This window comes from Ciconia boyciana, chromosome 19 (genome assembly GCF_034638445.1).
Source record: "Ciconia boyciana chromosome 19, ASM3463844v1, whole genome shotgun sequence".
Lineage (NCBI taxonomy): Eukaryota > Metazoa > Chordata > Aves > Ciconiiformes > Ciconiidae > Ciconia > Ciconia boyciana.
This window is the reverse complement of record NC_132952.1, coordinates 6,359,781-6,384,338: the sequence shown is the minus strand read 5'-3', so window position 1 is coordinate 6,384,338 and position 24,558 is coordinate 6,359,781. Positions and strand designations below refer to the sequence as shown.

The following is a 24,558-nucleotide window of genomic DNA, read 5'->3' as shown; positions in this document are numbered from 1 at the left end:
CTCATGTTCCATTTGATATTCGGGCTAAGACTCTGAACACAGCTAATACTTCCTGCACAGGAGCACGCTTCACTTCTAGTGAGATCTTAGCAATTGTTATCATCACTGGAAGGATTCTGAGCTAAGTAGTTAAAAGATAAATAGTTAAAATAGTTAAAATGAGGTTAGTTTGGTAGTTTATGCATATGGAGACTTTTCTTATAGGAACATTTTACATGCAGGTTGAGGGAGGTGATCCTTGCTCTACTCGGCACTGGTGAGGCCACATCTGGAGTACTGTGTCCAGTTCTGGGCTCCCCAGCATAAGAAAGATATGGGCTTACTGGAGGGGTCCAGTGAAGGGCCACAAAGATGATTAAGGGGCTGGAACATCTCTCATGAGGAAAGGCTGAGAGCTGAAACTGTTCAGCCTGGAGAAGAGAAGGCTTTGGGCGGGGGGGATCATATCAATGTGTACAAATTCCTGATGGGAGGGAATGAAGAAGAGGGAGCCAGACTTCTCAGCAGAGCCTAGTGACAGCACAAGAGGTGATGGGCACATATTAAAAATGTGAAATTTCATCTGAACACAATGTCGTGGTTTAACCCCAGTTGGCAACTAAGCACCACACAGCTGCTCGCTCACCCTCCCCACCCCCCGGTGGGATGAGGAAGAGAATTGGAAAAATAAATAAAACCCGTGGGTTGAGATAAAGACAGTTTAGTAGGACAGCAGAGGAAGAGAAAATAATAATGATAAAAGAATGTACAAAACAAGTGGTGCACAATGCAATTGCTCACCACCCACTGACCAATGCCCAGCCCGTCCCTGAGCAGCGATCGCTGCCCCCGGCCAACTCCCCCAGTTTCTATACTGAGCACGACGCCCTATGGTATGGAATGTCCCTTTGGGCAGTTGGGGTCAGCTGTCCTGGCTGTGCCCCCTCCCAGCTTCTTGTGCACCCGGCAGAGCAGGGGAAGCTGGAAAGTCCTTGACCAGTGTAAGCACTACTTAGCAACAACTAAAACATCAGTGTGTTACCACATTATTCTCATACTAAATCCAAAACACAGCACTATGCCAGCTACTAGGGAGAAAATTAACTCTGTCCCAGCCAAAACCAGGACAACAAGAAACCACTTTTTTACTGTGAGGATGGTTAGGCAGTGGAGCAGGTTGCCCAGAGAAGTTGTGAAGTCTCCATCTGTGGAGATATTAAAAAAATCACCTGGGCACAGTCCTGGGCAACCTGCTGTAGCTGGCCCCGCTTGAGCAGGAGGTTGGACTAGACGATCTGAAGAGGTCCCTTTCAACCGAAGTGACTCTCTGATTCTGCTCAGAACCTGTTGGCTGCAAGTAAGATCAGAACCTGAAGCCACATTAGCAATACTGCATCTGAGTAATCCTCCCGAGAGAAACAGTATCTGCCTCATTGCAATGGTGTTTTAAGACCACATAAATTTTCTACCAGCACATTATAACTCATGCTGAGCTTGCAAAGCCACTTGCTTTGCAGGTCTTTGATATTGGTGTGTTGGAGACATGTACATTAATCGGTAAAAGAGCTAGATGCTGTGTAGTTTATGTAAGTGATTATTATTTTCCTGTTCAAAAACAAGTATGCTTCTTTCTGTGAAGCTGTATGTTCCTTTTAGGCTGCATCATGGAATGAGCCAGCTCATGTTTTGCTGCATCTTAGTAAATGGAGGAAAAAAAAAGGAGTGCCTTCCACAACGGAAGAAGGACCAGGTTCCACACAGGGAAGATAGGGCACAATGCCGCTCGAGTCTTGCCCTAGGAAAGCTGTAAATTTATAACAATTAAGAGAAATACCCTAATACAGCAGGACATGCCATGAGTGTCAAACCTGTCTATTTTGGGACGGGGAGATTTGTGAGAGTGGAAATATCAACTGTGCTGCCGGGAGCTGAGAAATGGCTTTCTGTGCACTGACCCTGCTCTTAATAATTTATAAATATTTCATCTGATAGGTCACCGGGAATGCCAGGCTCATATGCCTCCTGCAGTAGTCAGGAGTCTCGGCAGCTGCCAGAGACCTTGGGAAAGTGGAAGCAAAGGTTTCATCTTCTAGCCTTGCTCGATATTTGTGTGTTTAGTTTCCCTTGAGATAGTCAATGGGTTTCATACATGGTTGTGCAAAAGGATTCAAACCCTTCCAGTGAGTTTCTAATGCATGAGATCAATGCCTTTTTGACCCACATTTCCTCCTCTCACTTAACAGGGAAATGATACAATATTAAGAGATCTTTTACTTGGCTATGGGATACATTCAAAGTATACACCACAGCAAGGCTGAAATGTGCTGTTGTTAGATTTTGGAATAAATAAACACTAAATGGTTTGGTGAACAGTTTGTGCTATGCACAGAAACTGCCTGTATTTTCATGGAAAAAAGACTTGAAATTATTAGAGATCTCTGAATTGATTAGATAAGTGATTCCTTCTCTCTGAAGCTTCCCCTAGGACTAAGGAGATTCCAGTCAAATTTAGTATAATTTTGTTACCTCTCAGGCTCTCTGGTCCCCTGAGTTTGTGCTGAGTTTGCACTTGGAGGAACCAGAAACCACAACAGCAGCTACAACACAGTGCACCACCGTGTTTGACGTCAGTGCTCACGAGCTGTTGCACTGGGAAGGTATCTTAGCTGAATTTTTATCAGTCTTTTAGGATTTCCTGCTTGGTGCTTCCGAAGCAAAGCATAGCCTCGGTCCGTAGCATGGCTGCTTTCACTGACACCACGTTTTTGCGGAGCAGAAGGTCGTTCCAAAGTGTGTCAGGTTAATGTCAAGACCTGTGCTTGACTCTTGTGACAGAGAGGAACGGTTCCAGGCAACTCCCTTCTAGCAACTCCCCTGGCTGTGAATTCAAGGGTCACTCTAAAGGGCACTTATCCTGGAGGGAACGTGACCCTCTGGGACTTTCTGGTTTTCCTGATGTCTGAGGTAATGTTAGTGTCAAGGGCTCCAAGTTTTCCCTGTCCCCCAAATCCCAGCTATCTATCCTCCCTCTATCCTCCTACATCCCAGCCATACACAGTCTGTATCGTCCCCACAGCCATCTCTGTCTCCTCGGTCCCACCCACTCTTAGCCTATCTACCCACATCTTAGCTATTCCCAGCTCCTGTAGCCTACTCATCACCTTCTCGCTGTCACTCAGCTCTTCACTGTTAGTGCCTCCCCCTCATGTGAGCGGGAGAGGGCAGGCAGAGAGAACAGCAGAATCCACAGTTCAGGATATCGGGCCGGGAGCCAGCCCCAGGCAGAAACGCACGCTCTGGGGTGGCGAGCAGGAGAGCACAGCTGCGAGGAGCGGGAGCAGAGACCAGAACCTGAGACAAACTTTCCGCTCAGCTTCATGTGACAGCAGAGCTCCTTGAGTATAGACTGCTACTGTCACAGCAGCTCAGAATGACGCAGAACCATATCAGCTCATCAAAATGGGCTCCCGCATAAATGGGATGGCCTCCAGTTACCTGTATTTTCCCATTTCTCCACAGACATGTCAAGTCCTTTTGTTGTCTTTTATCTGCTTAATATTTCAGCAGTGACAAAAGACAGAGAATCCTGTCTCATCTCATTTTCCCAGGGAACCTAGTTCTTTTGCAAACCAAGTATGTAATACAGGCTCTAAATAACATCTTGCTGCAAGCCTCTTTGATTCTTTATGCTCAGGTATTCCAGTACCTTCTTCCTGAAGCTTAGTGATGGTCATGGCTTCCATTGCCCTCCATGAAGATGATCAGGTTGCTAAATCTTAGGCTGTATCTTGGAATGAGGAAGTGACTTGGAGGTTTGGATTTAGCACCGGAGATCAAGACACCAGGGAATTATCTCTGCTATCAGCATCACATGGCCCTTCTGTCACTTGTATTTTAGTGGAAAGCTGCTAGCTGGTGATTTGTTGCCTCCTGAGACGGTAGTCTCCCTTCACACACGCCTGTCCATACTCTAGCCATAGGAAACAGGAGCTTTGGCATTGTTTGGCCTCCCATAGGCTGCAGTGGGTACAGAGAAATCAGCCTGGTGGGTAGCATAGCCTATATAAACAGCAAGATGTGCAACTCATTCGTATTATTTTCTCCAACACTATTTGTAGAGCTGCCAGTTAGCAGGGTTTTCTGAGATGGATTTTTCTTTTTCCCACCTGGAAGTTTCCTCATAATGTCAAGGAATTTCTGGCTTGCCTTATGACAGCCTGCTTGGAGAGGCAGCAGGCATACTGCATCTCACATGGCACGTGCAAGTAATCCACCTTCCCCAGTAAATGTCAAGTTTGCCCACTGTGCACATATGCAAGTGCAAGTATGCTCTAACCAGTGCAACGTGTCCCACAGGCACTGGATTTACTACCTGCACCAGGGCCAGTGCACACACACAGGCTTCTGCCCCAGAAATCATAGGCAGTAATATGGGACTGCCCTACGCCTTTGTTTCTTCCCATCTTTCCTTCCTTCTTGCTATACATTGACGTATCTAGAACACTTGCCATCACAGCATCTCGATGCCAGGAGTCATTCCCTAAAGCTGTGAATCCTTTGGTTGTTCTCTGAGGGAGGGCACGGGAGAAGTGTGAACTTTTCTTGTGACTTCTTGGAATAAATTACGCTCTTCTTAAATGGAGAGAGATCCTGCTCTGCCCCAGAACAAACTGCCTCTCTGTAGCTCTGCTGTTCACTTGTTCTGATGTCTGTCTCTCTGTCTCCCCTCAGGAGGTGGTTCTCCATACAGAACAGTCAGCTGGTGTACCAGAAAAAGCTAAAGGTCAGTGAGGCTACCCCAGATGACGCTGGCAGATTAGCCAACGTGTCTGGTATCCTGCTTTGCTGGGGACTTCTGCACCATGGCGGGGGAGTGGGGTGGAAGGAGTGGGGAGGGGAGTTGGATCAGAGGGACAGCAAGCCCATTTAGACATTATTGTGCTCCAAAGTTAGACTGGACTGAGAACTAAGTGGCAGCAGATGGTGTTTGTGGTGATCTAAATATTCCTGTTCATCCGGGGAAGTTAGTGGAGTCCCCAGTAAGCCTGCCACTTCATGTGCATGTTGTCCCATGCTTTGATTCTGTATAACCCCTTCCTATTGCCCTAGAGTTATCCAGTGGTGGGGCTGGCTCTGCTCTTTCTGGACTCAGCGTATGCTAACCAGCAGGGTTTGGGAAGGAGTTTTCGGAGAGGCCTGATTATGACACAGATTCAGGGAGCCAACAAAGCCACCTGTTCTCACCCTTTCAGGATGTCCTCACGGTAGTGGTGGAAGACCTGCGGCTCTGTACTGTCAAGCCGTGTGAAGACATAGAGAGGAGGTTTTGCTTTGAGGTCGTCTCACCTACCAAGTAAGTTTGGTGGCTTCCCTAGGCCATCCTCATGGTAGCTGGACTGTAAATGGAACTGCAGGAGATTAGATTTGAGCAGATGCTGCCCTGGGCTATTAAATGTAGACTGGGAGATACCATTGCCTGTACTCCAGAGTCCCTGTGAAGTTGGTCAGACATCAGCATAAGCCAGTTCTAGGCCACACAGACCTAATATACATATAGACAGTGAAACTGGCAAGGGTCAGCTTTTCAAAACAGCTAGCAGACCTGCCTGGAGTTTTTGAAGAGGTAACACCTCTGACAGTGCAAGCTTGTAGGATTAATTTTTGCCCCTTTGCCTGTCAAATCAAGGTGCTGACCCCATTGGAACGTCTAAGCTGAGGATGAAGTGGAACAATTTTGACCAAAACGCGCACCCTGATCTTTTGCTCTTTCCAACTCATTTTCTTCCTTCACAGGAGCTGCATGCTGCAGGCTGACTCGGAGAAGCTGCGTCAGGCCTGGATTCAGGCTGTTCAAGCTAGCATTGCTTCTGCATACCGAGAGAGTCCTGACAGCTACTATATTGAAGTGAGTGAGGGGGTCATGAAAGATCCATAATTGTGTCTTAGAGCCCTGATAGTGGGCTTTTGGGCTGTGGCAGGTCCAGTGTGCATGGGTGGACCATTTGGAAATACTCTTCTGCCCTCAAGGAAGGGAGCCCATATCAGTGCTAACTCAAAGGCAACAATTGTTCACCAACCAAAGCCACACTTACAAAACTGGTCTGAGATAAAGGCAAGGCTTTAAATCAGTGTTGTCCTGACATCTTCACAGTCTTGCCATCACTCTCTGGATTGATGTTCCCGTAGGAATTATGTTCCCCTGGGAAGAGCTTGCTCCCTAGCTGGGACAAGTGCAAGCAAGGCACCATGATAGCAAGTAGTTAAGTAATCTGCTAGACGATGCTCTGCGTGCTGCCCGCACTCCCAGAGCAGGGATGGGGTGGAGCTCCGTCTTGTGGCAATAATAGAGATTAATGAGGCTTTAGCCATTCCTTTCTTGAGCTAGCCCTAGTTTCTTCTTCTTCAAGTAATGCTTCCTGTCAATGCTTCTGCTATGCAAAGCTCTGGTTTGTTCCACAGTGCTTTGCAGAATCGTAGAACCCTTTTTTTCCCTGCAGAGACTGGACCGGACTGCTTCCCCATCAACTAGCAGCATTGATTCTGCTACCGACTCTCGGGAGCGCAGTGTGAAAGGAGAGACCATCTTGCAGAGAGTGCAGAGCATCCCTGGGAATGACCAGTGCTGTGACTGCGGTCAGCCGGATCCTCGCTGGGCCAGTATCAACCTGGGCATTCTGCTGTGCATTGAGTGCTCTGGTATCCACAGGTACTGCGTGCATGTGTGCTTTGTGCTGCCAGACAGGGATGGATTGCAAGCTCCTGGAAAAAATGGTGGAGCCTGAATTACAACTGTAATGACTATAATGACTATAATAATTGTGCAGATAGATTCAAAAGTCATTGCTTGCTGCGGTACCTGTGTGTGCAGGTACATCTGTATATGCATACGCATAAAACTCTGTGCTATAGCTACGTCTGTATAGATGAATACATAAGAACTGGATTGATGTTGTCCATCTTATGATGCATGAGCGGTTCTGTTTTGAGGCATGTAACCATTTCAGTTTTCTTCCTTTTGGATAAATAGGAGTCTGGGTGTTCACTGCTCCAAAGTCCGATCTCTCACACTGGACTCCTGGGAGCCAGAGTTACTGAAAGTGAGTGTTGGCTTTTAACAGCCAGAGATAGAAAACGGTGGACATGGAGGGAGTCTTACTTGGTGGCAGGCTAGACTAGAGGGAAGGTAGCTCCTCACCTGAGAATTTCACGCATTCCCTGTTGTATTGCAGCTGATGTGCGAGCTGGGGAACAGTACCATGAATCAGATTTATGAGGCACAGTGTGAAGAGTTGGGTCTTAAGAAACCGACAGCAGGGAGCTCCAGGTGAGTCTGAGTGCACACACTGGCCCTCTCAGCCCTGTGGAAAGCTGTCCATCCACACAGTAAACCCAATACCCTAAGCTCTCTGGAAAATCAGATTAAGAGTGTGACTGGCCCTTCACTGAGGGCCCAAACTACCTCAGGTACACCTACCTCAGCCCGCTCCCTCTGTAGCTAGCCTGAGCTTGACTCTTAGGTCTGTGGGGCATTACTAGCCAGCAACCTGGTGAAACATGCTTGAGAACCAGGGCTTGCTGGGTTTACACCTGCTCTGAGACCTTACAAATACACGTAACTGAAGCACATGGTGTTGCCTAGGGCTGAACATCACATTCCACTCTCAGCTACACACTGCACTTCTTAGTTTTGCTTTGAAATGGGAGATATTTTTAGGTTTGAGAAACTCTCCCTTCTTAATACAGGCCTCGGTGATTTTTAGGACTCAAAGCCAGGTTGATAAAATGACCCAGAGCAGCTTTGTCTCCTTGTGGCTGTTTGCTTTAGGTGAATCGTGTGACCCTGAGCACAGCTTTATGCTGTTCTTCTCTTAGGCAGGACAAGGAAGCCTGGATCAAGGTGAAATATGTGGAGAAGAAATTCCTGAAGAAGCTGCCAAATGGGGAGACTCTAACAGAGAACGAACGGAAACCTCGACGCTGGTGTGTGAAGAAGTGCCAGAGACACAACAGCACCACGAAAGCACCCACGGCTCGTAGAAAGTACTGCCATGAAGCAGGCAATGCATCACCAGCCATGTTGTCATCAGGTGGGAACCTCCCTTGCCCCACTCCCCATGCAGAGCTGTGCTGGCCTGCCCACCGCTCTTTGTAGGTGTGTGCACAACTGCCCTAATAACATGTGTGGCCCTGTCTTTCTCTAGGACCTGCAGACTGCCAGAGGGATGAGCAAAAATGCTGTTGCACAAACCGTGTTGACACAGGTCTTTAGAGCCATTTCCTAACACTTTCCATCTGTTTAAGGAGGTTCTTGTGGCTAAAGGAGGAGATCATTATGCTAGGGTGATCCAGCGACTTCTAAGCTTGCTTTGTGCATTTTCTTTTGTATTCCAGCTTCCTGCTTTTTAAAAAGTTTCAAATCCCTTTATTTTTACCTGCCTGGTCTGTAAGAGAGGCCATGCTTATGAAGCGTTCTGGCTGCTCAAAATGCTCTGGGATGACTTGGTCTGCAGTGTATCCCCACCTATGCTCAGCTCTTTGTTATATTTGGATGGTGTATGTGGGCATGAGTATGGCACTGGACACATCTGGGGTACATTGGACATGCAAGCTCAGCCTGTGTAAATACAGCTGTAGAACTGTGTCTCATTTGTTCATTTGCCTGTTATTAAATATGTATTTCAAAATCTCTCTGTGTAAAATAGCAGCTACGCTGGAGAGGAAGTTCCGTCGAGATTCCCTCTTCTGCCCTGATGAGCTGGACTCTCTCTTCTCCTACTTTGACACCGGTGCTGGCTCCGGCCCACGCAGTAAGTACAAAGAAAAAAAGTGTCTCTGCTTCTGGCACGCTTTACCTCCCAGCTCTTCTAGGGCATGTGCATTGCACCAGACCTAAGGCAAGGTATCGGCCTCACTGGAGAGAGGGTAAATATTTCAGAAGAGTGATGAGGAGTTAGTTGCACAAACTCCAGCCCATTGCTCTTTTATTGCACTTATTATTTTAATATCCTATCCAGTCAGTCCCTGGTGTTTGCATTCTGGTGGATGGGATTTTTGCCCAACATCTTTTACTTCCAGACTATGCATTCCATTGGCTTTTTTCTGGTTTTAGTTTTGGCTTTTAATTTTTTTCCTTTTTTAGCAAGTCTTACTGCGGACAATTTTTCTTTTTGTGTTTGTGACGATGAACTCCCCTCATATTCCGTCCACCTTCCTCTAGGTGCCAGCCACATCTCTATGCAGCATCCGCTAACAGGTGGCCCATGGAGTGGCAGTGGCATTGGTCCCGGTGGGAGCGGTACGCCGTTCCTCCTGGACGGAGGTAAGGTGACGCTCTGGCAGCTAGCAGCAAAAGAGACACCCAAATTTTACTTGTTCCAAACCAAGCTTCAGAGGCAGTTACGTATTTTCTTTCAGCCAAATGATTGGAACCCATACATTACCAGTCCCTTGTGGGAAAGGCAGGCTGGCAGGCTTTCAAAAGGCAAAAAGCTTCCTAGGGTTTCCAGCAGTCGAGTTACTACATCTTAAAGGAACAACTGTCCCTCAGATGAGATAAAGGATCCAACCCTGTACATGTGGGATCTCATGGCAAATAGGAAGTAAGATGTGTTTACTTCAAATGCCCCACCTCTGGCACAGCCTAGTCGTGTGGTCCATTACCATGCTCAGCTGAGGAGTGGTAACTTTTTAAAACTTAGCTCAGTTGCTTGTTATTGTATGAACTTATGAGAAATATTTAAGGTCCTGAGTCAGCACAGCAGAAAATCACAGGCTTTCCTACAAGTACATGTTATCTCTTGAAATCAATGAAGAAGGTGCTTTAGTGCTTGTCTGAATCGGTGCCTTAAGGGCTATTCCAGTTTCAAGGAATTCAGCATTATTAGTCAACAGAAACAGTACTTGGGAGATGCAGGACTTCAGAGTTGCTCAACAGCCTTATCTTGCTCCCGTGGAAGAAAATAGGAATTTTATCACTGATTCAGTGGGAACAGAGCTGGGAATTTGATGTATTAATATTCATGTGATATGAGCCAGATCCTCCTTTTTTGCTTTGATGTAAATCTAGAGTAGTACCATGTGGCCTTGTTGGAGTCACTCTTTACTTGTACTGACATAATGGAAAGCATAGTCTCACCAAGCAGTGTATTTGCTTTCTACAAAAAACAGCAATGATTTTTTTGGCAGCAGAAACATCCAAAAAACGATCCGCATGATATGTGCCACTTTAAACCTTTCCTGTCGTAGCTTCGTTATCTCCTTTGGCTGTTGAACAGTGGTGAAAGATTACTTGTGAGCCATGATTTCAGGACCACTGATTTTTGCCTGGGACCTAGCTGTAGCTGCTCGGAAGATTTCAACAGACAGCCTTTAAGGTTAAGGTGTCTTGTTCTGCTGTGGTTTTCAAGGCTCAGATCTTTAGTTCTTGCAGGCTTTCCTGCTATTACTCTTTGCAAAGACTACTCAGCTCATATTTTAGAAACACTTTGTCAGCTACAGCCTGGCTTGTTTTTCTTTCTAATCACAGTGGTTTGAGCATAGGTCTTGGGGTAGGTCATGGGGATTTAACCTCTTGAGTTCTGGGAGGACAGACACTGGGAAGTTAAAAGCAGCAAGAAGCTGAGTCCAGCCAGAGGTCCCAAGCAGGCCGGACATCCCTCAGGACAAAGGTGATCCCTGTTCCCGCAGGGGCAATTCCTGCACATGCTTCTTCCTTCCTTTCTGTCATTTTCTTGACTGCTTTCGAGTGCAAGCTGGAAAAGGTACAAAGTTGCTCTGCCACTGACACGTTGGGTGTCCTTGGACAAGTTGCTTCATCTCTTCATGACTCCACTTCTTGTATGCAGTCAGCTGTCTTGTAACATTCACCAGCTAAGCAGGGAAGGTGGGAAGCACTGTGGGGAGAGGGAGGGGATGTCTGTGAAGGTGAATGAGCCAATGGACAATGCTTTAAGAGTTTGGCTTGAGATACACACTATTGATATTATTTGGCCCAGTCATGGTCAATAATCTGTCACAAGAGCAATGCCTTGGCAAGTGCCTCAGTGACAACTGAAAAGCTCTGGGGAGAGCACGGATAGAGTGGAAACTGAGATTATTAGTGGTAAAAGCAGAGCAGTGTCTTTATTTGCATATGACACTGCATAACCTGCTGCAAAGCTGTCTCTGCTGCTGCTCTGCTCCAGTCTACGTCACGGCATCCCTCATGGATTGCAGCAAGGGCTGTCCTCAACAGTCCAAAGTGCCATGGCAGTGTTGGAGCATCCCTGCATGAAGGGCAGCGTGGGGACATGGACACCATAAGGCTTTGCAATTTTTCCTTGGGCATTTTGAGTGGGGCTAAATGGGGTAGCAGTCCCCCTCTCCCTTGCCAGCAGTGCCCGGTGCAATGTGTGTGTGACATTCTGCGCAGCCCTTTTCCCCTGTGGTCTCAGCTGTGCCTGGTACTGGAATACCTGTGTATTAAAATAGGCTTGGTTTTTCTTCTGTTGGCCCTGCAGGTCTGAGCAGTGACAGTGGGCTTGGAGGAAGCACAGATGGCAGCACTGATATCCTGGTGTTTGGCTCTGTGGTGGACAGCGTGACAGAGGAAGGTGGGTGTCCCAGGCTGTTGATGGAAGTGTGGGGAGGCAGCTAGTGCTAAGGCAGGATGGATGGTCAGGACTGTCTGGTGCCATGAACAACAGGGAACATAAGAAATTGGAAATGCGAAGCTTTTGGGTCATCTCTCTCCATCCTTTTCTGCCTCTTAGAGTGTGAGGTGTCAGAGGAGTCAAGTGGTGAAGCAGAGATTGAACAGGAAGCATCAGATTTGGAGGACCTGAGGGAGCTGCATCCTGGCTTGTTGATCTACAAGGCAGCACAAGCCCGAAACCTGCCTCTCATGGCAGAAGCGCTGGCACATGGTGCTGAGATCAACTGGGTGAACGATGAAGATGAAAACAAAACTCCTCTGATTCAAGCTGTGATGGGGGTACGTTGTGCTAGTAGCTGGGAGGCCGTATTTGGGAATGTGGGGTCTTGACTCCAGTTCAGAGTGCGCTGACAATGGGCAACGTACAGCCTGGTATGTGCTCATGCATCCTCTCAATACTGCTGGCTGAATTTATTTAGAAATTCCTCTTTACCTTGCCAGGGCTCCTTGATAGCCTGTGAATTCCTGCTGCAGAATGGGGCAGATGTTAACCAAAGAGATATCCGAGGCCGGGCTCCCTTGCATCACGCCACATACCTAGGGCATACTGGGTAAGTCCTTTGCACATTGCTCTGACGTGCTCCATCACCCTTGGACTGAGATTCAGCCTTAACACACAGAGTCATGGGGTGAGGTGGGCAGGGAGCTGGGTTTTGGTGAATCGGTTATTTGCAACACATGCCTTTTTATGTCACATCAACAACTTGATTGTCTTAAGGATAATTGCCCCCATGATGATAGATGGGGGTAATCGGGCCCCTGTACACCCATTCCTTTCTCCATGCCACTGCAGCGTTTCCTGATTTTTTTTAGACCAATATAAGCGAAGCTGTGCCTGCCTATGGAAGGACAGGGCCCTCTGCCCACTCCGGTGTGGGGTGGGGAAGCTGGAATTTCTGCTCTGACGGTCTTTTCTTTCCCTTCTGCAGTCAGGTCTGCTTGTTCCTCAAGCGAGGGGCAAATCAGCATGCGGTGGATGGTGACGGGCAGGACCCGCTCAGTATTGCTGTCCAGGCAGCCAATGCGGACATAGTTACCTTGTAAGTGCAGCCAGGACTTTCCAGTGCCTATATACAGGAACGCTGCCTGTAAATAGCCATCAGGAAAGGAATAACCAAACCTCTCTCCCTTGTGCTTTCTCTGTTTCACTCTAGGCTGCGTCTGGCTCGAATGAATGAGGAAATGCGAGAAGCAGAGGGCCCCTTTGGACAACCAGGTCAATATCCCAGCAACAGCCCTACTGAGCTGCAGTACAGGAAGTGTATACAGGAGTTCATCAGCCTTAATATAGATGAGTGTTAGTGACAACTCCCCCACCTCCCCTTTGCTGTCTTGAAGTTGGGCTGAATTTCTAGAAGCCCCAAGAGCCCCATCCTTGGTATATTGGTGTTTCTTGCAGATTGGTCTGTTTTTGATGCCTGCACATATAGGTTGAGATGCACACAGGAAGGAGAAGGGGTCTTTCCTGTTAGCGTTAGGTTCTCATGTTTGACTACTGGATGGTTGATTTTGTGTAGGAGACTCCTAGGGCATAACCACAGACCATGGCATGTGGACTTGAGTGTGTGAAAAGTATGGGAGATGAGTTTAGCATTAAAAAAAAAAAAAAAAAGAGAAGAAAAGGAAACCCTCTATCACCAGGAGAAGCCCGCCAACAATACGATCAGACAAACCTGTCCCTGCTTCAGTGTAGTTACCATGCACTGAGTTCTCGTCTGAACAGTTTGTTTGGAAGGGATTCTGATGTGGAGCCCTTCCTCCTGGCAGCGTGACCAGCAGCCTGCTCTCGAGGGGCTGCTGCAGCGTCTGGGAGCTGCTGGGGCCAGTTTAGAAAACTAAGAGATGACCTCTAAGTCAGGAACAGGCTGTTTTGTGGGGCAGGGATGTTTTGCTCCAGAAGGCACAACAGGAGGGGTAGGATTGAGAGCGATGGCTACTCACCTTAATTGCTCTCAGGACTATACTGGCCACGCTCCCCTTTTTTTGCCCTTGGTGGTTAGCTGGTCAAAGCCATAGCTCGCCTGCTTCCTGGGCCAAGATGCAATCTGCACAGTGTTATGGAAGCAGCAGTGCTAATTTTTTGAGGCTGGGAGAAGCTTGTCGCTGGCGATGGGCTTTGTGTCAGGGAAGAAAAGCCACGTCCAACTCCCACTGCCTAAATGGCTGGCTGCACGATGCAATTTGACTTCGGTTCAGTTTGTTTCCTGGTCACTTCAGATTTCTGACTTAGCATCTCTGTGAAGGAGACTTCTACTTGCATGTGTATCCCTCTGTGCTCTCCCCCTGCCTGCTGAAGCATGTGAGTAGGGCATCTCAGCAGCTGGCCCAGGGGCTTTTGAGTTCCCCAATTCCAATGACCGGCAGAATCTTCTTCTTTTTGTTTCTTTCCTTTTTCTTGTATTATTCTTTGCTGGAGTGGGGGAATGTGTTTCTACTTAGAGCACTTTGTTGCTATGTGTATGGACTGTGTTACAGGGATCATGCTACAGTAGCTCTGCAGAGATGCTGCAGCCATGTAATCCTGTCTCAGGAGGGCTTATAGAGCACCCATGCCACTGGCAGATTCTCCTCTGGCTGGGAATTTGGATGCCAAGCTGAGATGTGCTCCTGTAAGAGCCTCTTCAGAATGCCCTCAACTACAGTTGACACCAGAATTGTTCAGGACTCGCGGGTGGCTGTCCACAACTGGTATTTAGCCTGCCTGGGCACCTAGGCTGCTGGCTCTGGGGTTGGGCCATAGTGCCTTACAGATAGTGCTGGGATCTTGAGGGGGTCAAGATCTCGCAAGGAATGCAAGAATACCAGGCAGAGTTCCCCATCCTCCTGCATTACATCAGCAGTGATACACAATCATATTATTTTTCATCCAATACATGTCTGACTTCTTTTTTTTGTATACTGGTGCTGTCATGCTGCAGCCCTTAGCGGATTAAACCTTTGCAGGTTTGTTTCTATTGACGTAATTGTGTCCTCAGATACTGAAGCAATAGTGATCCAGCTCTTCACTCAAGATACTGCCCTCAGAGACTGAACCAACAGCACTCAGTGTCCACCCACACATCTAAAAGTGGAACAATAAAGAAACTCCACTTAGACTCTAGTAGGGTGTCCTCTCAGTTTGAGGGAGAGTCCCTGCTTCCTTAGGAAAGTGCTGTCCCATCCTTTGCTGCAGCCAGACCACAGTTTTCTGTCTCTGCAATCTGGGTATCGAAGTCCATCTTTGTCTTGTAGCTTTCCCATTCCTGTTCCCTTTGGAGCTTCGGGATGCACAGGACCAAGTGCTGAGTTCTGATCTCAGTCCCAATTGTCTGTTGTGGATCTGAAATGGTCCTAGTGACTGTGCTGAAACTGCTGCAGATCAATGGCAGTGCAAAATCTGGCCCCAGGGCCTTTCGTGCTTCCCTAAATAATAAACATCCCTTCCAATCTTGGAAAATAAAAATTAATGAGCTTGGTCCCATCAGCCTTTTTATCATTGGCAATGCCTTTCAGGGGCGTTTTCTCCATCTCCCCACTCTTTCTGTCCCAGGAGGCCAGCGCTCTGCATGCAGCATGCTGCTGCTGAACCTGGGCTATGTAACTCCTGGCTTGCGTCAACCTGCCGAGTCACAGCGTGCTGACGGGTTGGAGGGGGAGTGCACCAGGCAAACTTGCATTCTCCCTTCTTAGCTGTTCAATGCCTGGTCTGGAACTACCCTGTAGTCTTTGGCCAGGCAGCGCTCCCTCTGAACTCTTCTCTGAGTAGAAGCTGTAGGATGTGCCCTTACCAGTTGGCAGAGGGCAGATCACTTGGTCTGTATTCATATTCTGTTCAGCTGTGGCACCCTCAGGAGTGGTTCAGGACTGCATGTGGGATGCAGCAGTGTGGCATAAAATGCTGTCATTGCTGCAATGCAGTTTCAGAGGAATGCTAGGATGTATAAATCCGTAGTTCAGAGGACAATTTCTTTGTGAGTAGGGACTGCGTTCTGATTGTAGCTCCCACATGTGACTCTGGAGTCATATCACTGAATGAAGAGGGCTGGCTCCAGGCATACACCCGTGTAAGCGATACCAAATGTAGGCAGAGGTGCGCTGTGCATAGCTGTTGCTGCAGTGCTGCTACATGGTCTCCTTCAGTTCGCGTTCAATATGCCCTGGGTTCAATACCTGTCTTCCTGATACCCATGTGAAGGTGTAGCCAGCATCACTGCCCGCTCAGCGTTTCTCGTGCAGGATTACAGAAGGTTACCACTTCACATTCCCATGGAGCTTCAGCTTTCAGTCCTTTGCATTGAACTTTGTCTTCTTTCGGCAAAAGTCACCCTAAATTTAAATGGGCTTCCCCACTGAGCAGGGTGGTGGTGCCTTCACTTGTGTGTTGCTACCCCATTTGACACCCCTTCCTTGTCAGTTGAGCCGTCTTACTCTGCAGCTGGTGGTAGCGTTACTATCAGTCTCCATGGGGTCAGGAGCAAATCCGTAGTCTTGCAAATCATCTGTGTGAAAAGCCCTGCAGACCTCACTGCTCTGTGCGGAGCTCAGATGGTGTTGGATGGTGTTGTCCAGTGAAGCGAGGTGTGGTGCTGAGCCTGCTGGCAATGCAGCAAAGCCCCGAAGCGTGGGTCTGCCTTCAGCAGGGCTGTGCTGTGCCCATGGTTAGAGCATGCAGATCACCCTGCGGCATCCAGACCAGCACTCAGCGTGCTCAGCGCAGGAGCCGATACCCAGCCAAGGACTCGCCCTGCTTCCTGGGTTAGGAACCGAGAGATTCTCTGTAATGAATTCTCTTTGATAATCCTACCCCATTTTATACTGATCTGCATCAATTCAGACATTTGTCAGTGCTGACGTCCCCTCGAGTTGTGCCCTTTCCTAGAAAAAGGCCACACTGAATAAAAGCTGGCACCTTTCAGGGTACTTCAAAGATCTTGAAAGTGAAACAGATGTTTTGCCACTGCCATGGTCCTACTCCGTTAATGAATTTCAGCATGATCATTGTCTAGCAATGTTTTTTACATGTACAGCAACTTAAAACACCCCAACTGGTTTTCCAGCTTTTTATGAGAAGTTAGAAATATGACTGATCCTTTCTGTAAGCCAATGAGAACTGGAGACGTGGCTTCCACTTTGGGTCGTTTTATTTCACAGTCAGCGTTAGTGGCTCATGAGAACGATACAAAATCGTGTACAGTTAGGTCCATTGAGGCTCAGACTTACTGCTGAAGTACATGAAGTTGAAGCATATGTAAATACTGATGCAAAAAGCAGTGTCTTGCAAGACAATTTATCTATTTAACATGTATTGGTACTTTATTTAGATTCAATGTATAAAGCAACTTTGTGCACTTTTCCTACATACAGTATTGGGGGGTTTTATGTTCTTTTGTTATGGATTTTGTGCTGTCTTTTTTTAATCAGTGAAATTGTTAAGTATTTAATTTATTATTGATGTGCCCAGAGGACTAGTGCAATTTTTATTCAATACAGTTTGTCTGTATTTAATGTCAGGATTTTTTTGTAGCATTGTTAGGGAATATTTTTCAAAACCTGCCTTTTTTTCCCCCCACAATCTTCCTTTCTTGCCCCCACACCTTTTCTCTTCTATTTTCATTATACAGATCATGAGGCATTAAATGCCTCTGGTTTGAAATATAATCAAACACTTTAGTACATCCTGTGGTTTCGAAAACAAAAAGGTTCTCCAGGAAAAAAAAATGCTAAGGAGGCACTTCTCGATGTTTTCTGTGTTTATTTGATTTTTTTGATCGGGGTGCATGTGTGTGCGCACGTGTGTGCTTAGAAGTTTGGAGGCGAGAGTGGGGAAGGTGTACAGCAAGTTTGTTTTGAGCAAAGTAAATGGCCAACCAGGCTACAGGGAAGACTGGATATGAACGCTTTCTTTTTTTCCTTCTCCAAATACAGCCGTATTTGTGTTGTACAATCTTGTTTGAAATATCCAATGCCCAAACTACTCTCTTTTCATTCTTCCTTTCTTTTCAAAGAGTGCATATGTTATCTATATGACAGTAACTTGGTTGCAACCACAGTTAACATGAGGAGATTTGCCTTTGTCTAGAAAGCAACATGCCAGGCATTGTCAAAACACAAATGGACCCAAACCATTGCCTCAGCCATGCCGATTGTCATCTTTTGAGTTGTTGAGATCGAGGTGAATATTTATATACCTCTCCTAGCTTTTGTTTGACTCGACCCAAACCCTGTAACCAAGTGCCTGGACAGCTAGTCTAGGTTTGAATCTTTGGGGTCTGCCACATGTCTCTGACTCCAAATGGGATGACTTCAGGTTGCTGGCAAGTTGAAATGATACCCTCAGCGTTCCCTCTCCACATGTCATCCAGGGAAGCCTCAGGTTATTTTAATATTGTTGTCTCTGAGATGGTCTCTGCAATGTGAAATCTCTTGGAGCAGTCTAGAGGAAAAACATGGAACTGGAAGAATTTATGTCTTTAAAGAAAAAGATTTGGCAAGCCGAGACTGTGATCAGCATAAAATAGATCAGTAACACCTCAGACCGGCAAAAATGGCCATTTTTATGCAAGAGAAGAACAGAACCTCCTAAAGAAATGCACTGATTAACTTACTGTCCAGTGGCCACAACACAGCTCTTGTCTCCTGCCGAGCTACTGTGTTGTTCCTGTGCTACTCGACTGTCCCTGAACCCACTTCTCTCTCCTCACTGCCCGAGCATTATTGCTTTCAACCAAAGACAAAACAGGATGAACGGATTAAATGTGATATTAAACCAGTGGTTAGCTGATGACAAGCGTCTGTGTGGGTGTGCGTGTGTGTGAGAGCGTGTGGTGCTGTTACATGGAGAAGGGGGTGTGGGGAAGAAGGGACTGAGCAGGAGAAGGGAGAGTGAGAGTTCGGAAGAAACAAGATTTTTTTGAGATTCCAAAATATAGAGTGCTGTTTCCATAGGAACGTGATTCACGTCAGTCTGCCTGCTGGTTCCTCAGCCTCGTAGGGAATTTGGGCTGGGGTACGTCCCTTCGGAGCTGTATACCCAGCACTGTGTTAGTGGGAAGACAGGGCAGCTGAATAGTTATGGGGAGGGAGCGAGGGATAGAGGTGGGGGTAGTCGCCAGGATCGTTTCCAAGGCACGAGGAGGACCATGTGTGTTTCTAGTGCAGCAGTTGAGATGGCTAGAGAGGCTAGCTGAAGTTGCTCCACAAAGACATCTCGGCACTCAGCACCGCCCTCACGGCCAGGGCCGTGAAGAAGCACGTGTAGTTTGTACGTCCTTGTGCCCCAGTAGGTGCCGTATTGGGAGCGGCCAGGTGGTTGCCTTCAGGCTGTCCGTGGATCTGTAGACCTGTCTCAGTTGACTTCCATCCATCACGTCCCTCCAACAGCACGCGAACGTTAGTGTGGATCCCCCATCCTGGGAGCCCTCTACGTGCGACCTGTGGCTGCTGAATCGCAGAAATAGAGCAAACCTTTCTGACTGTAGGGTTACATAGGCTGGCAGCCTGGAGTGAAAGCCTTTGAGATGAGAAAGCCCAGCCAGCCTCTTGCTGGCTACGGCTCCCGTACCTTCCTATCTAAACAGCACAGAGAGAAAGAAGTGCTTTAGCCAAGTCAAAGCTGCTAAGTGTGGTTGATTAATACGGCTCTGTTACGCGCTGAATGGCTGGGCTGCTGTACCAGGGGCTGACACTTGCTGTAAATACGCTATAACCTATTAACCTCCTTCACTTGCCTGCTTTCAGTACAACTTTGTAACACGTTTTTTAATTCCCCCTTTCCCTACACAGCCTGTACTGACTGTAACTATGGAACCAGATATTCTGTATGTTATTATCTTTGTACAATTTTAAAACTGTTGCTGTGGTGTCTGCCTTTTTTTCCCCCTCCCTTCTCTTCTATTGTCTCTTGAAACACTGTTAATAAAAATCTAGATAAACTCCTTCCCTCCTCCTTCTTTGGCTTGATTTATTTATGTAGGGTTTCTTGCCTTGTTGCCTGCATTAACTGGATCTAGAAACCCATCCCCTTTTAACCTGTTTTCCTTCTCCTCTGCAACCCACAGCTTGAATTTTATGGCAGTGAATAGATTGGAATGCCACATAAATACTCTGCATTTTTGTTTGGGTTTCTGTGACACTGTCTTGTGATAATGTGATTTCAGGGTGCTTTGGAAGAAGGCTGGGGTAAAGGTGACAGGCTCAGATCACCCCCCCCAACCCACCCATTCATGTTTCTTCAGAGTACCTGAATCAGTTAATGCTTGATATGTTACGAGCTCTGCTGATGGCTATCCTGTAAAAGGAGACCTTGCACTAGATGCAAATATCAATCTTCTGCACATGGACCACCCTTTCCCACATATCACAGTGCAATCCTTCCCCCGTTGGTTTCTCTCATACTGTGTGTCTGTGGCAGAAAAATAAAAGAAGAAGAAGAAAAGACAGACTGGCCTGGCCTCATGATTTCTATCATACTTAGCATGGAAAACAAATGCAGAAAAACAAAATTGTGGAATAACCTCTGTTTTCCCCTGGAGGGACAAACAGATCCCGATTAATGAATCCGGGTAGGTTCGTGAACTCAGTGAAGGAGTGAAATAAGAAGGATACCTTGAAATCGGGAGCGTTACAGTCATTTAAGGCATTTATGGAAGGAGAGCTGCATGGTCTTACAGTAAATTTATAAGCACTGAGCTTGGGAGACACGTGGCTCGCTCCCCACCCTGTTACTGACTCCCACTGCCACCCCTTTGTTTTACTGCCTTTCTATTCCTGTCTAAAATGGAGACTATGGTCTCACCCAGCCTCGCAAGGGTGGATACACTGAAGACTGAAATGCGATTACAGAAACCCAGCTCTCCAAAAGACTGTCTCTTTCTTTAGTTAACAAGGATTAAATGCTTAAACACCTTAAAAAATCTGGGACTAAGACTTTACTACAACAGTAGGATTCTTATAATTGGAGTTATATCTCGGTGTTGCCAGAACAAATGTTTTACCAGTATGCGGGAGGATTAGTGATCTCACTGAACAAGGATATAGGAATGATTTTAGCGACATGGTCAGGCTACTGGCAGGAGGTGATAGCAATTCTCTGTCCCACTACCTAAGAGTGCCATTTTGACACCACCCCACTGGTGTCAAAACTAAGTCGGGATCGAAGAGGAGAAGCAGCAGCTGTTACCGGGTCTCTACACCAGAACTCAGACAGTTCAGCGCTTACTTACCTGTTGCTGCCAGGTATGCCGCACAATTCAACAGCAGGCTCCTTCTGAATAAACCCTGGAGAGATGACTCTTTATTGTCCTCGTAGAAAAGCTACCTGTTTTCTACAGAGTGTATAAGTGTGGGGGTTTTTTTCTTCTCCCAGAAAAGGAGTACATTTTATTTAGGGAAGGTGGGGAGGAATAGGTGGCAGGGGAGCAGGTGGAAATGCTAGGAAGCTGGGGCAATGCACGCAGAGAATGAAAGGCAGCGTGGGTCACGGAGGGTCTGTCGCTGGTGGAGGGGATGGGGGTCTAACAGGCCGCGAGGCAGAAGGCACTGTAACGTTAGGATCTATTTGTACGCACAGGACAGCACTGGCGGGGGCAGTGGAAACAGGCTGAGTCCCACCAGCTAAGGAGGGGCTCAAGTGACTATAAGCCGAAGCTAACAGGTAGGTCGAGTCGGTTTTGTGGCAGGTACAAACCCATACATTTCCTGAGCATCGCTCTGCCTGAAAATCAACAGATCCTGATTAAAACCTGCCTGACGATAAGGCTCATGTTAGCAGCCTTTGCCACCTGCACGTGGAAAATGCTGAAGACTGTTATCCTCAAGACCTTTTGGGCTGGACACCCTTCATATACTGAAAAGAGACAATTCTCACATCCCACTGAGCTCACCCAGGAGCTGGGGTGGAAGGGGACACCACGCTCACAGAGGGACCTGTCCTGCGAGCTCGCAGCAAAGGAGCAGCTGGAGGAATGCTTCCTGGGGATGCCTCCAGGGCAGGGAGCGCTGCCAGGCGAGCGAGGGGAAGCTGCAAGCCTTCTCTGTCCACTCTCAGCCGGCTGGACACACTCGCACTCGGACCATTCTCTCCAGCTGAGTTTGTGAGGCAATCTGAAGTTACACTGGATCCTGCTATCGACCTGGCCTTGTGGAACCAAGTTTTTGTATTAGCTTTTCTTTTCCCTCAGCTCTGCACCAATATTGACAGATGACATGCCTTAGAGCTATGCAGCTCATAGCAGCTGTGGATCCACCCTCTCAGAGTCTCTCCAGGACATGTCGTCTGTCAAACAAAGGGCACAGGAGCTCTGTATGAAGGACTAAAGGTAGCTGCACCTATGTAGGTGAATACCTGGGATCTTTCCCTTATCTTTTCCCCTGTGGCTACATGGGTTCATCACCAGGTAAAAATGAGTTCAGTAGCCCAGTCCGTGTCAGAAATTGCCCTAGAACATCAAGCAGCAAACGTACAAGCAGAGATATCATTAATGGGATGTGGGTGCCTAATTATCTCTAGAATTGCAGCATAAATCTGAAACCGTTCCTGCATCAAGGGAGATTCCATCATAGAACCACTGCTGGGACACCTGAACTCTTTGCCTCCACTTGTGGTTTGAAGAGGGCTTTGAGTCAGCTGTCCTGGAGAATTGTTATTATCTGATAGTGCCCTTCATCAGGTGGTTGTTTTGTTCCGGTACAGGCGGACTTCTGTCGCATCTGCCCCAACGAGCTCTGAAAAGTCTGGCTGCCAGAAGAGAAGCCAGACCACCAGTAAATTACCTGATCTCTGTTCCTGGCTGAACACTGTCTCCAGCAAACTAATACCAAGCCCTGTGGCCCCGACTGCACGAAGCTCTGCTGTTGCACAAGCGGCACAACAAAAGACCTTTGCCTTTCAGAGCGCTCAGCTTCCAGAATAGCTCTCTCCTTCAAGTCTTAAAAACCTCTCTATTGTCTCTTGGGCTTTGGAAAAAAGTACCAATAATATTAAAAGGGAGGAATTATCCCAAATCAGATTGTGAAGCAAGAGTCCTGAGAGCATGTTTACATACACAAGCTCGTGAATAATCCTGTTCTTCTTAACAAAGAATGGAAAGCCAAAACAGAACCCTCTGAGGCAGGGCAAGGCTAAAGAGCTGGGCTCTGTCTTTGTATCACGTGTAGAGCTGTCTCTTACATCCAGATGAAAGTCGTGAGTTCCAAGTGAAAATGGCCTGATGCACCATGATCTCCATGGGTGGGAAGTATCAAAGCAAGGCAAAGCAAAAATATGGGGACTAATGCCTCTTCCTGTGTATTTTTGCAGGAGATGCTACCTACCTGGACATCTTCCGGGAGTTCTCTCACATGGCTTCGAACAACCCTGAGAAACTCAAAAGGAGGAGCCTACATTTCAGCCACTCCTGCAGATAGCCCCCTCCCTCCCTCCTCTGCCGAGACCTTCTGCTGGAAGGTCCAGCTCTGGGCTGCCTGAGCTCCATGAGCGCGGAACGGCAGAAGCGTCTGAGCAGCTGTAACAGGCAAGCTGAGCTCAGCTGCTGAAGAAAGACGTTCTCTGTTCAGACATGCTCCTGCTAGGAACCTGTATTTTCCCTGGTGTCTGCTTTTGTGCCCTGACCAGGACGATGACAGGGGTAACTCCAGAATAGGTATGCCTTCAGACTGTAGGTTTAGGTCCCAGGCCTTGCAGTACCTGAATGCAGTTTAAAGTGAGTTAAGCTGATCTTTTGGCTCTCAACGCCCTTTCTACATTGCTCTTTCTGGGAAAATCTCCCCTGTCTGGGTGTAAGCAAACAGTAGCATTTATGATACTGCAACAGTGCCCGCCCCTAAAATGAAGTACAGGTACGTGGTCCTGACCATTGAGTATGCCAGGAGGAAACCAAGTCTGAAGTGCTCCTAAAACTGAGGAAAAGCGAACGTCGCAGACTTTTAGCTGTGCTGCTTTGTGGCAGCGTCACTGGAGCCAGGCTGCTCGGCTCGTGGACAGTCCCGTCACCTGCCGTGCTCTGCCGTAGCACCAGCTTCCCACGATGGCAACAGAAGGCAGCTCCCTGTGGCACAAGGCCCTCCGCACGCAGACCTCCCGTCCTCTCAAAGGAGAAAGGCCACCCAGGACACCGCAGCAGACTACCACTAAGCCATAGCGGTCCCAGTCCCAGCCAGTCCACTGCAAAACCTTTGGCAAAACACGTCATTTTGCTGGGTAACTCACCTCCTGAGACACCTCTACCACGGGGTGCTTTGAGACATTTGGTTTAGCATGGGCCAGGCAATAGAAGACCGATTCCGTGGAGACTTTACAAGCAATACTGAAAACAGAACCTAGCTCTTTCCCTCAGGGGCTCTCTGTCTCCTGCTAGTTGTGCATCTCACTGTTAGGAGAGTTGTACTCTTCTGTAAGGCACGGCTTTCAGTATTATTTTTGTCATTTTTATTATTGTACGTCATAGTTACCAAAAAGAATAAAAGGTTATGTGTGGACTATACAGGTATAGGCACCATGACGTAATAAAGTGCATTGTCAGAATGATATATATAAACTATGACATGCTGAAATGTAATATATCTTATGGCAGAAGAAATGTATTTTTTTGAAAAGGTGGGAGTGAAAAAATCTCACGTGCAAACAGTATCTATGAACTGAGAATAAAGACAGGATTTTTTTTTAAATTCACACACATTTCCTCATTCTTTCTGATTCTAGATCTTTACAAGCCAGCGAAGCACTTTAGCATGAGAAGGCTTAAAATATGAAATTTATCTGGCACAGGTTTATGGCTTGAAGAGAGGAAGCTAAACGAACTTTTCTGCAAAGAGACACAAGATTCCAACTCTCTTGGTAGCCCTCCTGTTTTATCTGATTAAGACACACTCTAATTTCATTAATGCTATTAATGAAACACTAGCAATGTGGC

The 24,558-nt window shown here is 47.3% G+C and overlaps 1 protein-coding gene across 1 annotated transcript in view; it reads left to right on the top strand.

Annotated features, from left to right (window-relative positions):
• The window catches only part of ACAP3 (ArfGAP with coiled-coil, ankyrin repeat and PH domains 3), a 108,952-nt gene extending 84,619 nt beyond the window's left edge, over positions 1 to 24,333 (top strand). The window contains exons 12-26 of the mRNA XM_072883607.1: positions 4,711 to 4,762; positions 5,232 to 5,332; positions 5,773 to 5,884; positions 6,477 to 6,685; positions 7,007 to 7,076; positions 7,209 to 7,303; positions 7,852 to 8,066; positions 8,682 to 8,786; positions 9,197 to 9,298; positions 11,478 to 11,570; positions 11,730 to 11,950; positions 12,113 to 12,222; positions 12,601 to 12,711; positions 12,826 to 12,887; positions 22,947 to 24,333. Coding sequence (XP_072739708.1) covers positions 4,711 to 4,762; positions 5,232 to 5,332; positions 5,773 to 5,884; positions 6,477 to 6,685; positions 7,007 to 7,076; positions 7,209 to 7,303; positions 7,852 to 8,066; positions 8,682 to 8,786; positions 9,197 to 9,298; positions 11,478 to 11,570; positions 11,730 to 11,950; positions 12,113 to 12,222; positions 12,601 to 12,711; positions 12,826 to 12,887; positions 22,947 to 23,053 — 1,765 coding nt within the window. The 3' untranslated portion in view covers positions 23,054 to 24,333. The remainder of the gene's footprint in view (positions 1 to 4,710; positions 4,763 to 5,231; positions 5,333 to 5,772; positions 5,885 to 6,476; positions 6,686 to 7,006; positions 7,077 to 7,208; positions 7,304 to 7,851; positions 8,067 to 8,681; positions 8,787 to 9,196; positions 9,299 to 11,477; positions 11,571 to 11,729; positions 11,951 to 12,112; positions 12,223 to 12,600; positions 12,712 to 12,825; positions 12,888 to 22,946) is intronic.
• The last annotated feature ends 225 nt before the right edge of the window (positions 24,334 to 24,558 follow it).